Source organism: Sinocyclocheilus grahami, unplaced genomic scaffold, assembly GCF_001515645.1.
Source record: "Sinocyclocheilus grahami isolate Dianchi unplaced genomic scaffold, SAMN03320097.WGS_v1.1 scaffold458.1, whole genome shotgun sequence".
NCBI classification, from domain to species: domain Eukaryota; kingdom Metazoa; phylum Chordata; class Actinopteri; order Cypriniformes; family Cyprinidae; genus Sinocyclocheilus; species Sinocyclocheilus grahami.
In genome coordinates this window covers 505,116-521,152 of record NW_015505637.1, presented here as the reverse complement: position 1 = coordinate 521,152, position 16,037 = coordinate 505,116, and the positions used below count along the sequence as shown (strand labels likewise).

At 38.3% G+C, this 16,037-nt stretch overlaps 1 protein-coding gene across 1 annotated transcript; it reads right to left on the bottom strand.

Moving 5' to 3' along the window:
- Positions 1-4,296: 4,296 nt before the first annotated feature.
- On the bottom strand, positions 4,297-11,674 carry LOC107552780 (zinc finger protein 271-like). Its single transcript, XM_016234772.1, has 11 exons — positions 11,656-11,674; positions 11,074-11,592; positions 10,765-10,939; positions 9,635-9,663; positions 9,050-9,571; positions 8,724-8,915; positions 6,902-7,255; positions 6,512-6,829; positions 4,999-5,601; positions 4,817-4,915; positions 4,297-4,735 (listed from the first exon to the last, which is right to left on the bottom strand). Exons 1-11 carry the CDS (start codon positions 11,672-11,674, stop codon positions 4,677-4,679), a joined length of 2,889 nt encoding a protein of 962 aa, XP_016090258.1. The 3' UTR covers positions 4,297-4,676.
- Between the last annotated feature and the right edge of the window lie 4,363 nt (positions 11,675-16,037).

Below are 16,037 nucleotides of genomic sequence, written 5' to 3'. Positions count from 1 at the left end.
CTTTGATGATGATGATGATATCCACCCTCTGAGAACGAAAGCGAATTAATGTACACTGTGAAGGGGGAGCCAACCTCACTGGAGAAAGAGGAGGATTGTGTACCCTCTGTACCAGTTGTGTTTAAACTAACCTCCAAGACAGGACCTGTATCAGCAACAGAGACACCCAAAGAACCGCCAGTACAGAAACAAGCATCGGATTCACTCACCGTATCCGACTTAGAGCCGTCGGAGGGATTCATCCAAGGTTTACTGGAGATCCACACCAAGCCCACTACTGAGCACATTTTGCCCACCCCTGAGCCGCCACTGCTTGGCGTGGATTGAAGAGCGACTCTTTCCTAGTTTCTTATCTTGTGGTGAAACGTGCTGCAACAAGAAGCAGTGCCATATAACAAAAGTACATTGCAATGAGAAAAAAGAAGCAATGACTGTTTCCAAGTGCCTTTCTACTTTTTTGCTATATCTTTATCAGCATTTATCATGATCTAAAGTTGATTTTTATAGTATTTTACAATGATCATTATGATTTTTTTTGTGTTATCCTGAGAGAACTACTTTAAGCAATATATGAACAAATTTGCATATCGTATTGAAGAGTTCAGCGACAGTGCAATCTGTCTTATGAAAAGCAAGTCCCTTGATTACCAAGAGGACATGTTTTTAATAAGAGGCTTGCACCCAAGTGCATAACTGGAATACGCAAAGACGACTTCTGCACCATAGGGTTTCTTCGTTGCTGTTTGTCCTCTTTAACTTGCCAGTAGTTTCCCCTTTTGTGTAATTCCTTTAATGACGGAGGCTTCCAGAGTAATTGTTTTATCACAGAGATCTGTTGTTCTGGGTGCTGTGTCGACTAAAGATGGTTTGGGGAAACAGCCAAACAAAACATCCGAAGGTCATCCTCGGAAAGATGCTCAGCAGCTGTTGCGTAAAGTATATGGGCAATGTTTGCTCAAGACAGGTGATGAATGTCCAGCTGTGCTGATTGTGTCAATGTCTTTAGTTAGCATTAACGTTCTGGCACAAAAAGATGGTTTTTAATGAGGGAAGGCAATGTTTTTAACTTAAGGCCTCTTGAATTACTGTCCCTCAAGCCCCGTCTCCGCTACTTAAGAATACAAAAATAAAAAAAAGCAAACACAATAAGGAATAACAGGAAGCCCATGAATCTGATGTACTTGATGAAATGTGTAACTGTGTCCAGTGTTACCGTCTTCCAAAAACATCGATTTCTAAGCCTTACTCTTTCGTCTTGGCGTTAGGCAGGTGTCTCACTTTCTGCCGGGCTCACGAACTAGAATTCATGGTGTACTTGAACCCTGTCGCCCTGCTGCCTCCTGTCAGGATGCGCTCCTCAACTAGGAGGACCCCATGTCAATCACACACTCTTTTGTAGTGTTGGATCTCTTTGACCTCTCAGTTTTATGAACTCGTGTTGTAAAGAAACCTCAGACACAAACAAAGCAAACCTCAAAGGGCATGAAGACTGTTTGAAATTATGTGGACTGGTAAGCATCTTCGAATATAGGTCTCCTGATTTCCTGAAGCAGCCGTCTACCAAACGGATGCCTGTTGATCAGCAAAGCAAAGAAATGAAAAGGAATAGTAGGGAAGGTGAAAGTTTGCGCCTGATCGGATATCAGGTTGTGTGCGCCCCTAGTGGTGAAGATCTAACATCTCTGCTCCGGCACGAGACTTGTAGTATTGGATGAACTTGAATGCAATTGCAATCGCTTTCTCGGGACTTCTGCTTCTCCCGATGCCTTTTGCTGGGTTCATGTGAGTGTGTTTTGTGTTGGTTGTGTGCAGAAGTGATTGGTTTCCTGGTAAGAATGCTCACAGACTGTTTTTAATGTATTTATTATGACCCAGTGTGGGTGAAGAAGTAAATGTGGAGAAGCCATGTATTAACACAATTATGCTGCATAAAAAATGATTCAAATTCAATACTTAGCATCCTAGCTTTGATCTGGGTCTTTGATGATGATGATGATAATCACTTTTGATCTGAAAGCTTTATGTAGATCTTTGTATGCATTTTTTAGAATGTGTGGTCTGTTTCTGTTATGTTTATTATATTATTATGATGGTGATTATTTCAGTTTGACAGATCAAATTTGTTTTCATTGATAAATTCGTTTGCGTGTACAACTGTGAAGTTTACTGTTATTCTGCTATGGGTGAATCTGTAGGGTAGTTTTGCATGATGACCTTTTATGTTGTCCAGTTGTTGTTTTTTTCAGTTTTTGCCTCACCTGCCAGCCCCGCTCTGTCTCACTCTCAGGGTTCATACAAAAGGCTTTCTCAAATCATAATTTTTCTTGCATCAAAAATTTCTCTTCACCTATGATTTCTAAATATGTTTAACCGTCAATCACTACTTTTTTAGCACTTGACTGTGAATTCAAATGAATAGGGTGGAGTTATCAAATCCACATTCCACTCATGGGTTTTCTTAAAAATATGTTTTCCCTTTCCCCCGTTTTTTTAAATCCTTCGTCTCTTTGGGAAAATGGAGACCTATCACTGTTTGACATGCTGACTGATGTAAAAGGGAGCTTTGTGTCGCTGCTACATCCCCCAAAATAATTCTACTGGACTTGAATGGAACCAGAATCACCAGAACGTTTTTGGTACACTACTCTTCTTCTTCGAATGAGTGCTTCAGAATCAGAAATGTAAGCTGTTCTGTATCAAAACTATTCAAGCAATAAAGATATATTAAAGGAAAAGTGTGGCAGGATTTTTTTCTTCTTTCCTCCCAAAGGCAATCTGCCATTTTAATGCACAAGTTTGTGCTCTGCAGTCTGCGATTATAATGGGCTTGGGAATGTTTTTGACAAGCAGTGAAGGTCTATACATTTTTATCAACTGATGTTGACACTAGGTGTGTCCAAAGTCACATACTGTCTGTAGGTATTACATTTGATGAGGAGCGAACTTCCATTGAATATACACTTCAGAATCCCTGTAAAAGTTGTAGTTCATTTGGGTGTTTTATAAATACTGTGAATTTGGATATTTCAGTTGTATTGTTTTTCACATACTGTATAGTAGTGGGGTAGGCATATTCAGACACGAGCTGATTTCGGAACTGCATAATACACAATTTTACCATATCTTGGCTGAAATGGTATGAGTAGTATGCGAGTATGTATATTTTATATTAGGACTGTTCCCAGATATTTTGTGTGATGTTGAATCTGCACCAACAGTCAGCTTGGGGGTTAAGGATTGGTTGGTTGGCTTTAGTGTTTCGCCCCTGCTGGAAGATGCTGTAACTGCACCATTATGTACATAACCCTGAATAAAAACAGGCAGACAATTTAGAAAAAAAAAAGTTTCAAAATAATAGCTTCTTCAGACTAAACATTTAAGCCATTTAATTTACATCTATTATGAAATGTCACGTATGCAAGAAATAAAATGATAACAAAAACTTTGGTGGTTTAAGTAACAACATAATATTGGCGAAATTACTTGGTGGCCGTATATTTGCATGGCTTCTAAGCAGATCAAGGATCTGCAGATTTGACATTTTCCACACTGACTTTAGGGGGGAAAATCTGTGGAATGGATTCAATCAAAACCGTAAAATGTATTAAAATGCAGCGGGGAGCTTAAATATTTAAAGGTGCAATAGGTGATTGTCTTCAGAAACATTTTTTGTTATGCTGGTTGAAAGTCTCTTCACATCCCGATAGCAATCAATAAGTTAAGTGGTCTAAATGTATTTATCTGTATTTATATATTCTGTGGAAGGCGTAGGACCAAATGTTCATCCAATCAAAATGCTCGGTCCGAGCGTTTTAATTGGCTTTCCTACCTGCCTGTCAACATATGTATTTGTATACCGCTGTGCACCCGGTTCGCGCAGACAGGATACGTCATCAGCGCGTTCACGCACGCTGTGCAGACAAACATCAACAACCCATTCTTCCTTCCTGGTATTGTAGTACTTTTACTAACTGTACTATAAAGTTTTCTCACCGGGGAATGACACATGATGTAGCCCAGCGGGTCCCAATTCCAGTCCGCGCGCAAAGGAAGCAGGGGAAATTTGCGTTGTGCAGCATCTTCACACACAGACGAAACTTACTAGAGAAGTGTGACCCAAGAAGCAATAATTAATTTGACGTGTTCTGTTGGTGTTATTGTCTATGAAGGTGAAGATTTCCACATGCAATTTAATTTTAGTTTTTAATTTTTTCATATTGTGAATGTGAGTGCAAATTGTCACATGCCAGTTGCAATCATTGCAACTGGTTATGCATCAACCCTGTTACCATCATCACTCACCCCTGTTACCATACTGTAATACTATTTAAAAAAAACTACTTTATCCTTTCAGGAAGTGAACTCTCCAAATACAAATATTCTTCATCATCATTTAAAAAAGTCAACCCTGTTACCAGGATTTTGTATAGTACACAAATGATATTTGAAAAGTGGATATTCGTAGGTGCATGATGTAGCATTTATTTCCAAAGGACAAAGGAAAACTTTATTGAAATGAAGCAATAGATCATGCAGAGTAATGTCAGTCCTGTTTATAGACAAATACAAAAAGACTATTCTTGTACCCAATAAATACAACAATAACATGTTTATATGGAAATATAAAGGCTGAAAAGCGTGACTTTTCTTGCAATACACAGAAGTTTGTGCCATCTTTACGATGACACATTTCTTTGGCTTTGAAGGAGAAGCTGGTAGCTACATTCTCCCTCACCTATTCAAGATGTAAGAAAAGGCTTCAAAATACATTATATCTTTTTGAACATTTAACACAAATAACCTCAGTCATACCCACCGTATTCATCACCAGACTCGGGTTCTTGCTTGACTTCTACAGTTGTGTTAGATGGGCCGACGCCAACAGTGACCTTCACAACGGGTAAATCTTTTCCCTCTGTAAAACATTAATCTTAAATTAGACGGAAAACAGAAAGTCGAATGGATGGAACTTTCATATCTGGATGAACTATCCCGTACCTGCATGCATTACACGCAGGTGTTTTTTCATGGATGATGAATGAGCGAAGAATTTGAGACATATGGGGCACTGATACGGCTTCTCCCCCGTGTGACTTCGCAGATGTACGGACAAATGCGCAAACTGCCGATAGCTCTTCTTGCACTGAGGGCACTGGTACGGCTTTTCTCCGGTGTGAACCCTCTGGTGAACTACCAAATCTTTAGCTTGGCCAAAACTCTTGCCACATTCAGGGCACTCGAATTTGGGTTTATTCTCTTTGGTGTGAGTGCGCAGGTGAACCTTCAGGTGTCCCGCCTGGCTGAAAATCTTATCGCACTGAGGGCACTCGTGCTTTTCTTCGGTGTGTGTCCGTCGGTGCAGAACCAGACTGCTGGGTTGACTGAAGCTTCGCTCACACTGCGAGCACTGAAAGAGTTCGTCGCCCCGGTCGTAATGATGGCGGCGCTGGTGACGCTCGAGGTCGGAAAGTTTGACGAATCCTCTCCCGCACTCAGAGCATTTGTGCGGTCGCTCTCCTTCGTGAACATACCGCACATGTTTCCTGAGGCCAGCTGCTTGAGTAAATGTCTTCAAACACAAACTGCATGTATGTGAGTCCCCTGAAATGATCAATATAAAATAAAATATTATTAATTATAAATATGAATTAATAATTTAATGATTAAATCAAATAAAAAATTATATAAAATAATATATTTAATATAAAATCATTTATATTTTTATGAAATTAAATAAATACGACCACTGATACCACATATGTGACCCTGGAGCACAAAACCAGCCTTAAGTTAAGCAATAGCCAAAAATACACTGTATGGGTCAAAATTATAGATTTTTCTTTTATGCCAAAAATCATTCTGATATTAAGTAAAGATCATGCTCCATGAAGATATTTTGTAAATTTCCTACCATAAATATATAAAAACGTCATGTTTGATTAGTAATATGCATTGCTAAGAACTTCATTTGGACAACTTTAAAGATGATTTTCTCAATATTTGGATTTTTTTGCACCCTCAGACTCCAGATTTTCAAATAGTTGTATCTCAGCCAAATATTGTCCTATCCTAACAAACCATACATCAATGGAAATGATGATGTATAAATCTCAATTTCGAAAAATTGACACTTAAGACTGGTTTTGTGGTCCAGGGTCACAAAAATTGTCAAAACATTTATTTTGAAATTGCTTGTGATGGAATACATTAAGGAAACCCTAAATGGAAATACATGAATTATAGTCTGCATTTTATTTTATTTTTACGTTGATCAAATCAAAGAGAAACCAATTATCTACTAAAGAAAACGGTTACTTCAATCAAAAATGTATCATCAGGCATTCATTCTATTTTTATCTGGCCTCAACTTGACAGAAAAAAATTAAAATAATAATAATAATATTATTATATATATAAAATTTGTAATGAAATTCAAATCATTAAAATGTGAAAACAACGCTTTTTCATGGTATACATGCTTCAGATACCTAGCCATCTCATAATTTCTTACCTGAATGAAACGCATCTTGATGTTTTTTCAGACTTGCTTCAGAAACAAATGTTTCATCACACATTGAACACTGGAGAGGGTTTTCGCCCGGGTGGCCGCTCTGGTGGGCAATCAGGTTTCTCCTCCAGCGAAAACCCAGGCCACACTGAGAGCACTTGTAAGGTCTCTCTCCTGTGTGAATCCGCTGGTGAATTTTTAACATACAATGTTGACTGAATCTCTTCCCACAGTGAACGCATTCAAATGGCTTCTCCTGCACATCGACTTTCGGACCACCTGTAGGTTTCTCTGTTCCACTTTGCTTCTTTGTGGAAACGTCTGGAAATCAAAGAGAAAATAATCTGTAAAATTAAATTGTTAATCATTAAAAAGAAAGATAAGTAAACTTACTCTCATGGATGCGCATATGAGCTCTGAGGAAACTGGGACGCCCGAACCCCTTGAAGCATACAGGGCAGTTGTGTGGCCTCACTCCTGTGTGAATTTCCAGATGTTTCTTCAAGTCTCCTGGGGTATAAAAGCTTTTACTGCACACAAAGCACAGGAATGACCTCTCTCCTGTGTGCGTTTTAATATGAACAACTAGAGCCGATCGCTGACGAAAGCTTTTGTTACAGGTGGGACAGTTGAAGGGCCTTTCACCTGTGTGAATTCGCTCGTGCTGTAACAAGCCTTGGCGTCGACCAAACTTCCTCCCGCAATAAGAGCAGGGGAAGCACTTCCCCTCTTTGTCGACATGCTGATCTGTTAAAATTACAAAGAAGAATCCATATTAACAAAACCACGATCAAATAAAAGTTAAATGAACATAACTGAAACTCCAGGTTATGCATCAACCCTGTTACCATCATCACCAACCCGTTACAATACTGTAGTATTACAGAAAGCAATTATTTTTCTTCATCAATTATTAAAAAAAAAAAATCAACCCTGTTACCAGGATTTTGTATAGTAAACAAATGACTATTTGAGAGGATATTGTTAGAAATATCGGCATTACATGCTCTTTCTAATAAACATTTTTAGTGCCAAGAAATGGCTATCAATCATATCTCACCCTGTTACAATATTGTAGTATTGAAAAAATTCTGTAAAACTACTTTATCCTTTCAGGAAGTGAATTTTCCAAAGACAAATGTTCTTCAACTATTAAAAAGTGAACCCTGCTATGAGGATTTTGTGTAGTAAACAAATGATTACTGAAAAGTGAATATTCGCAGAAATACCATCATTAAATCCTCTTTCTAATAAACACTTTTAGTGTAAAGAAAAATAAATGGCTGTCAGTCCTGTTACCATCATCACTCACCCCCGTTACCATACTGTAGCATTACAGAAAAACAGTTCAGTAGTAAAACTATCCTTTCAGAAAGTGTACTCTCCAAAGACAAATAGTCTTCATCAATTATTAAAAGGTCAACCCTGTTACCAGGACTTTGTATAGTAGACAATTACTGAGAAGTGGATATTGGTAGAAAAGATTAAGAAATGGCTGTCGGTCCTATTACCATCAGCACCTCATCCCTGTTACAATAGTGTAGTATTTTACAAAATTCTGTACAAATACTTTGTTTTCAGGAGCTGAACTCTCCAAAGACAATTATCTTTGCCTATTCATTAATTATTAAAAATCAACTCTGTTACCAGGATTTTGTATAGTAAACAAATGTTTGAAAAGGGCATATTCTAAGCGTTACCAACATTAAATTCTGTTTCTAATATACACTTTTAGTGCCAAGGACAAGTTTGTTTGCCTATTTATCATCAAATTATTAAAATGTCAACCCTGTTAATAGTTATTTTAGTAATGAAATGAATGACTCCGTATTGTAGAAATATCAGCATATACCCTGTTACTCACTGGGTAATTGTTGTTGAAAAGACATCAAAATTGACTAATATTTGACGTCAAATTGATATCAAGGTTCCCACTGGGTACCTTCCCAACATTACATTTTGGTAACCAAACTGTTTCTGGTCCCCATTGACTTCCATAGTATGGAGAAAAAAAATACTATGGAAGTCAGTGGGGACCAGCAACAGTTTGGTTACCCACATTCTTCAAAATATCTTCTTTTGTGCAGAAGAATGAAATTTGCACAGGTTTGGAACAACATGAGGGTGAACTCTAAGGTTGAACAATACAATTGTATATTTTCATTTGAGAAAATAAATACCAATATTGCAATTAGTGCATGCAGTTCCATCCTACCTGGATGAAATATAAGTTGATGTCTTTTCAGGGAAATTGCGAGAGAGAAGGTTTTGTTGCATATGACACAATGATATGGCTTTTGATGATCTGTCAGCTCTGAGCTGGAACTCTGATCAGCATCAAGGTCAAGATTCACTGATGGACTGAATCTCGTCTCAGACTCTGATAGACGCTCCCCTGTGCTCATTTCTGAAAACATATTAAGACGATATTAAGCAACTTAGGCTTGTTATAGACATGCTACATGCATTTATGCAATATTTAGACATAAGTGACTATGTGTCTACATAACCTAACCCTAAATAAACAACTAGAGATCATACTGTCTTCAGAAGCTCCAAGGCTTCCAGAAAACACTGCTGATAGCTGCGATGAAGCAGAAACACGTCCTCTGGCTCCTTCCACGTCCTCTGGCTCACCCTGGTCCTCCTCCTCCTCAGGAGTAAGCACATCAGCTCCGGCGGTCACAGCATCACCTTCCTGCAGCTTGTTCAGATGGGACTGCATGTGTGCTTGCAGGCTGCTGGGCCGAGGGAAGCTTTTGGAGCACAAAGGACAACTGTGGGGTCTCACTCCAGTGTGAGTTCCCATGTGTGTCTTCAGATCTCCTGCACCATAAAACCGTCGGAAGCATATGAAACATTCGAAAGGCTTTTCTCCGGTGTGAATTTTCCGATGCACGATCAACACCGAACGCTGCCTGAAGCTTTTGTTGCACACGGTGCAGCGGAACGGTCTCTCTCCAGTGTGAATGCGTTTATGTTGCTCCATATCTTGATGTCGTCCGAATATTTTTCCACAGTACGGACAGGTAAAGCGATTCCTTTCAGCAACACTCAAATGTTCTGTTAAAAAAAGTGAATCAACAGGATTTTTAATGATGACGTATGAAATTGATAACAACAAACCAAACAATTTGTCCTCCATGCGGTGCCAACTCACACCAGGAGCGTTTCAGAAGCGAAGCAACTGGATTCACGAGGCCACAAGATTGGCCTGTCTGACAGTTTTCATGATTTTTTGTGTTTTTTTCTTCATTTTTGAGGTTCTACACTGGTTAAGTAGGCTAAATGGTTATGTTTTGTTCGGTTTAATCGTGTTTATTGTTGTGTTTATTGCGGTGTCCTCCTTTGTTGTGCTGTAGCATACTTTGTAGCTGTGTTTTAGTCAGCACAGGGTGTTTATTTTGTATTTGAACTGTGCAGCTTGGACACAACATCCGTCAAAAATAGACTAAGCACCTATCTTTAGCCTTCTGGGACGCTTCTGAAACGTGGTATAAACACATAAGCACTGACTAGAGTGCAGTGTAAATAAGGGGTGAAAATCCTTAATCCTTTATCACAGACGACTGGAAAGGTTAAGAGGCCTTTGAATATTGTTGTGCCTTGGAGTCAAAAAGGTTGAGAACCATTGTGTTAATGTTAAAAGAAACATACTGTTCTAAAAGAAACTATTTAAACCTATTGAACATATAATTAATGCTAATAATAATTTTGATAATCACAACTTATTTTATTCTACAAACAAAAAAATGAAACTTAACAGAAAGTAAATATTTTACAGAATAAATGCTGCCTTTTTATTTGTGACCCTGGACCACAAAACCAGTCATAAGGGTCAATTTCTCGAAATTGAGATTTATACATCATCTGAAATCTGAATAAATAAGCTTTCCATTGATGTAGGGTTTGTTAGGTTAGGACAATATTTGGCACAACTATTTGAAAATCTGGAATCTGAGGGTGCAAAAAAATCTAAATATTGAGAAAATCATCTTTAAAGTTGTTCAAATGAAGTTCTTAGCAATGCATATTACTAATCAAAAATTACGTTTTAATATATTTACGGTAGGAAATTTACAAAATATCTTCATGGAACATGATCTTTACTTAATATCCTAATGATTTTTGGCATAAAAGAAAAATCTATAATTTTGACCCATACAATGTATTGTTGGCTATTGCTACAAATATACCCCAGCGACTTAACACTGCTTTTGTGCGCCAGGGTCACATTTTAGGAAGGGGTCCCTCGCAGGGGATCATCATATTTGAGGGCGAGAGAGAAGGTTTTGTTGCATATGACACAATGATATGGCTTTTGATGATCTGTCAGCTCTGAGCTGGAACTCTGATCAGCATCAAGGTCAAGATTCACTGATGGACTGAATCTCGTCTCAGACTCTGATAGACGCTCCCCTGTGCTCATTTCTGAAAACATATTAAGACGATATTAAGCAACTTAGGCTTGTTATAGACATGCTACATGCATTTATGCAATATTTAGACATAAGTGACTATGTGTCTACATAACCTAACCCTAAATAAACAACTAGAGATCATACTGTCTTCAGAAGCTCCAAGGCTTCCAGAAAACACTGCTGATAGCTGCGATGAAGCAGAAACACCGCAGGCTCCTTCCACGTCCTCTGGCTCACCCTGGTCCTCCTCCTCCTCAGGAGTAAGCACATCAGCTCCGGCGGTCACAGCATCACCTTCCTGCAGCTTGTTCAGATGGGACTGCATGTGTGCTTGCAGGCTGCTGGGCCGAGGGAAGCTTTTGGAGCACAAAGGACAACTGTGGGGTCTCACTCCAGTGTGAGTTCCCATGTGTGTCTTCAGATCTCCTGCACCATAAAACCGTCGGAAGCATATGAAACATTCGAAAGGCTTTTCTCCGGTGTGAATTTTCCGATGCACGATCAACACCGAACGCTGCCTGAAGCTTTTGTTGCACACGGTGCAGCGGAACGGTCTCTCTCCAGTGTGAATGCGTTTATGTTGCTCCATATCTTGATGTCGTCCGAATATTTTTCCACAGTACGGACAGGTAAAGCGATTCCTTTCAGCAACACTCAAATGTTCTGTTAAAAAAAGTGAATCAACAGGATTTTTAATGATGACGTATGAAATTGATAACAACAAACCAAACAATTTGTCCTCCATGCGGTGCCAACTCACACCAGGAGCGTTTCAGAAGCGAAGCAACTGGATTCACGAGGCCACAAGATTGGCCTGTCTGACAGTTTTCATGATTTTTTGTGTTTTTTTCTTCATTTTTGAGGTTCTACACTGGTTAAGTAGGCTAAATGGTTATGTTTTGTTCGGTTTAATCGTGTTTATTGTTGTGTTTATTGCGGTGTCCTCCTTTGTTGTGCTGTAGCATACTTTGTAGCTGTGTTTTAGTCAGCACAGGGTGTTTATTTTGTATTTGAACTGTGCAGCTTGGACACAACATCCGTCAAAAATAGACTAAGCACCTATCTTTAGCCTTCTGGGACGCTTCTGAAACGTGGTATAAACACATAAGCACTGACTAGAGTGCAGTGTAAATAAGGGGTGAAAATCCTTAATCCTTTATCACAGACGACTGGAAAGGTTAAGAGGCCTTTGAATATTGTTGTGCCTTGGAGTCAAAAAGGTTGAGAACCATTGTGTTAATGTTAAAAGAAACATACTGTTCTAAAAGAAACTATTTAAACCTATTGAACATATAATTAATGCTAATAATAATTTTGATAATCACAACTTATTTTATTCTACAAACAAAAAAATGAAACTTAACAGAAAGTAAATATTTTACAGAATAAATGCTGCCTAAACAAGAATGTTTCTGATTGCATAGTAAAGTATAATAAAACAGGAATCCAGTTATTACTCTCTAGGTTATCCGACTGAAATCAAAGTCAAGGTGGCACAGTATCAACATCTCTAGGTTCACATACTTATAATACACATAAACCCTGCATTCTCACCCGGATCAGACTCCTGTGCTTCAGTGCTATGGGCAGCTGATGGGTCACTGGATGACTTCACGCTCAGATCCATGACTTACTGGAAAAATACATTTTAGTATTTTTTATAAAAAGTACTATGGCTGTACAGCAATGGTATAAAACACTATGACATGAAATTACTACCATTATCACGTGGTATTTGCATACCATGGTGCATGATCAAAGATATGGAAATGCTCTAAACAATCTCTATCTAGTTGCAATTATTATATATACTATGACATATGCACATGTCTGAATATCTATATGATAACAAAATCACAGCTGGAGACTGAACACACCTCCTTTGGTTGCATCTCGATTTAGTTACATGTGAACACACAGTGAAAGGTGCATTAGCTGTTACTCAGGCAGATGAAACAGAGAAATAAACATTAGCTGCGCCACAAGACTGAGACACAGATGTAAAGTAGTGACAAGCCTCACCTTTCCTGTGTCTCATCACACAATTATCATGCACGTCCACACGGACTGACAACCCGGAAATGACTGGAGACGTAATCTTTTCAAAATAAAGGTCAATCTTTTCAAAATAAAGGTCAATCGCAAAAACAGTTAAATATTTTTTTTACAATACGTTTACTTTCCTTTGATCTTGCGACAAACATAAAGGAGGTCTAAAAAGTACTTAGACACGAACATAAAAAATGTTTGGTCCTAAATGTTGTTACATATTATAACAAATGAATCAAACATAAAGAAAGGTTATAGCCTACAGCTAATTTTCAAGCAAAACATTTTAGCATTTTTGGAAGGCTAATATGATAAAGCCATCATTCGAAATGATGATAAAGTATTGTGACACTTAATGTTTTTCAAACGTTAGTGTAATGTTTATATGATGAACTACACCCGTGGTTACACTAAGAAGTCATTTTTTAAATTGTCTCAGAAAAGTTTTTCATTATTCTGAAAAAAAAAATTTCTCTGATTTTGTTTGCAGGACCATTTGATATGTTGTTGTGTCTAATAGAACGGCATTCATATGTTTTGAGGACACAGGACTCACCTTCTGAGAAAATAAATAGCTTCTTCTACAATAATTTACATTGACATTGATTGTGTTCTGGTGCACTGGCATGCTGACTGTGATCTTAAGATTAGGGCCTTGATGTAAACCAGGGTTGCCAACTCACGCTTTCAGGCTCCGTCTCACGCTCAGCTTTCAAATTCGGGAAGTTTTAATACTAAATTCAAACAATAAATACAGTTTTGATGCACTTAAAGGCACAATATGTAATTTTCGCTGCTAGAGGGCGCGTATTCAAAATAAAAAAAGAGACAAAGGCATAGTTTGATGACACCGTGACTGAGTGTGGAATCATGGGAGTTGTGGTCTTCCTCCCCACAGCCTATGCAATCCGATGGGACTCGGGCAGAAATCATGTTCATGGATGAGCTAATGATTTATTAATGTAGTAGTATGAAGCAGGGTGAGGTTGAAAGCTGTCGAAGCGAAATGAGGTGCTGAACGAGCGTGACACACGGCTCAAAAGCAGCGGAGCTTTTATTATGCCACAGTCGAGCGCTTCCACTCCTTCCGGTCGTGCGTATGTGGGGTAAAGCAGCGGAGCTTTTATAATGCCACAGTCGAGCGCTTCCGCTGCTTCCGGTCGTGCGTATGTGGGGTAAAGCAGCGGAGCTTTTATAATGCCACAGTCGAGCGCTTCCGCTGCTTCCGGTCGTGCGTATGTGGGGTAAAGCAGCGGAGCTTTTATAATGCCACAGTCGAGCGCTTCCGCTGCTTCCGGTCGTGCGTATGTGGGGTAAAGCAGCGGAGCTTTTATTATGCCACAGTCGACCGCTTCCGCTTCTTCCGGTCGTGGGTATGTGCGTACGTGCGTAGTTTTTGGATATTTAAATTTTTAAAAATCACATATTGTGCCTTTAATGTGGCATAAATCATAAAATGTAACTCTTCAGTTAAAGCCAGAGCCATGAAAAAAACAGAGTTGCGACAAGCTTTGATCTCGTGGTTCATGGAGCTCTCCACACAAACCAGCGTTGCCAATACATTTGAATGGGTTTAAGTAGAATAGACGACCGCTTCATTATACAGGTATTTGCAGCAATTTTTGGTAAACATTACAGCATATTATGCATTGATTTACGTCGATGACATTTACAGTGTAATTTTATTTTGGAGAGTGATGGAGAGGCAGCATTAATATGGTTTTCTTAACTCTCAGGTATGGCTTACTGATAATGTGACCATACAGCTGAACTATTTTTCAGTTAAATAAGTGTTTATTTAAGTTATTTTATTTAAGCTATATTTTAGTCCAATAATATTTTGAGGAGATATTTTGGTACTAAATACTATTTGTGCACAAATTATGGTACATTAATGACTTATAATATTTTTTTCAAATATTTCTATTACTTATATTTCAATGAGTGTAGTACGTAAAGTTAAAATAGAAAAAAAGAGTTTTAAATTCCAATGCAAAGAGGCAAATTAGAGTCATTTTGTGGTCAGAAAAAAAAATCATTTTAATTTGTAATGCGTTTACCCACTAGGTACCTGTATGGGTTTTTACTAAATATATCTAGAATATTGCAGGTCATACCTGCTTACTTATTTTTAAGTTCTTCATTTGAATACATATTTAGACATGATTAAACACTAGATTTTTAAATGAGAAATTAAAAAAGTGAATAACTTGCATCCTTTTTTATCCTTTTTTTTTTACCCTTTTTCGTCTTTTGATACTTGCATAATTACACACAATGAATGCAAGCAAATACTGAATTTAAAGCAAGTTTAAAATGGTGCTAAAAAGGCATTCAACAAAATATTTTTATCCCCTTATATTTACAGTATATACACATTAATTGATATTGAATCGAGATCGAAACACCAACCCCCCACCCCACTCCAAGCTGAACTTAAAAGTTGGCAACCCTGTGTAAACATATAGAATATCAGTAAGATGAGTAGAGATGCATAAATGAAAAACCTTGGTCCAGTTCCTCCCCGTGTGTGACTCGACATCACAAATGACACACCTTAAGCTTGATATCCGGTGTCTGTGAAATCTCCAGTTGTAACATGATAATAACACAGCTAACACTGTACATACATTGATCCGCCACAACATTAAACCCACCTGCCTAATATCATGTAGGTCCACCACAGCTCTGATGTGTCGAAAGCATGGTCTCCACAAGACCAGCGTGTCCCATGGTATCTGACACTAAGACATCAGCAGCAGATCCTCAAAGTCTTGCAAGTTTTTGTTGGTCCAGCATATCCCATAGATGTGCATGCCTTTAAACACCTTTAAGAAAAAGCTATCAGAAGAATTTAGATTCATTCAGTTGTCTGCCAGATATGGGCTGATATATATTTTGGGATGTGGCCTGGAATGACTAATATGTCCAAACTTCATAAAACTCGGTTACATGAAAACCAGCACTTTTTTAAATGATCAGCTGTTTATATCAACATGAATGACTGGCATATGCTGTCCGATTCATTCAGTTGTCTGCCAGATATGGGCTGATATATA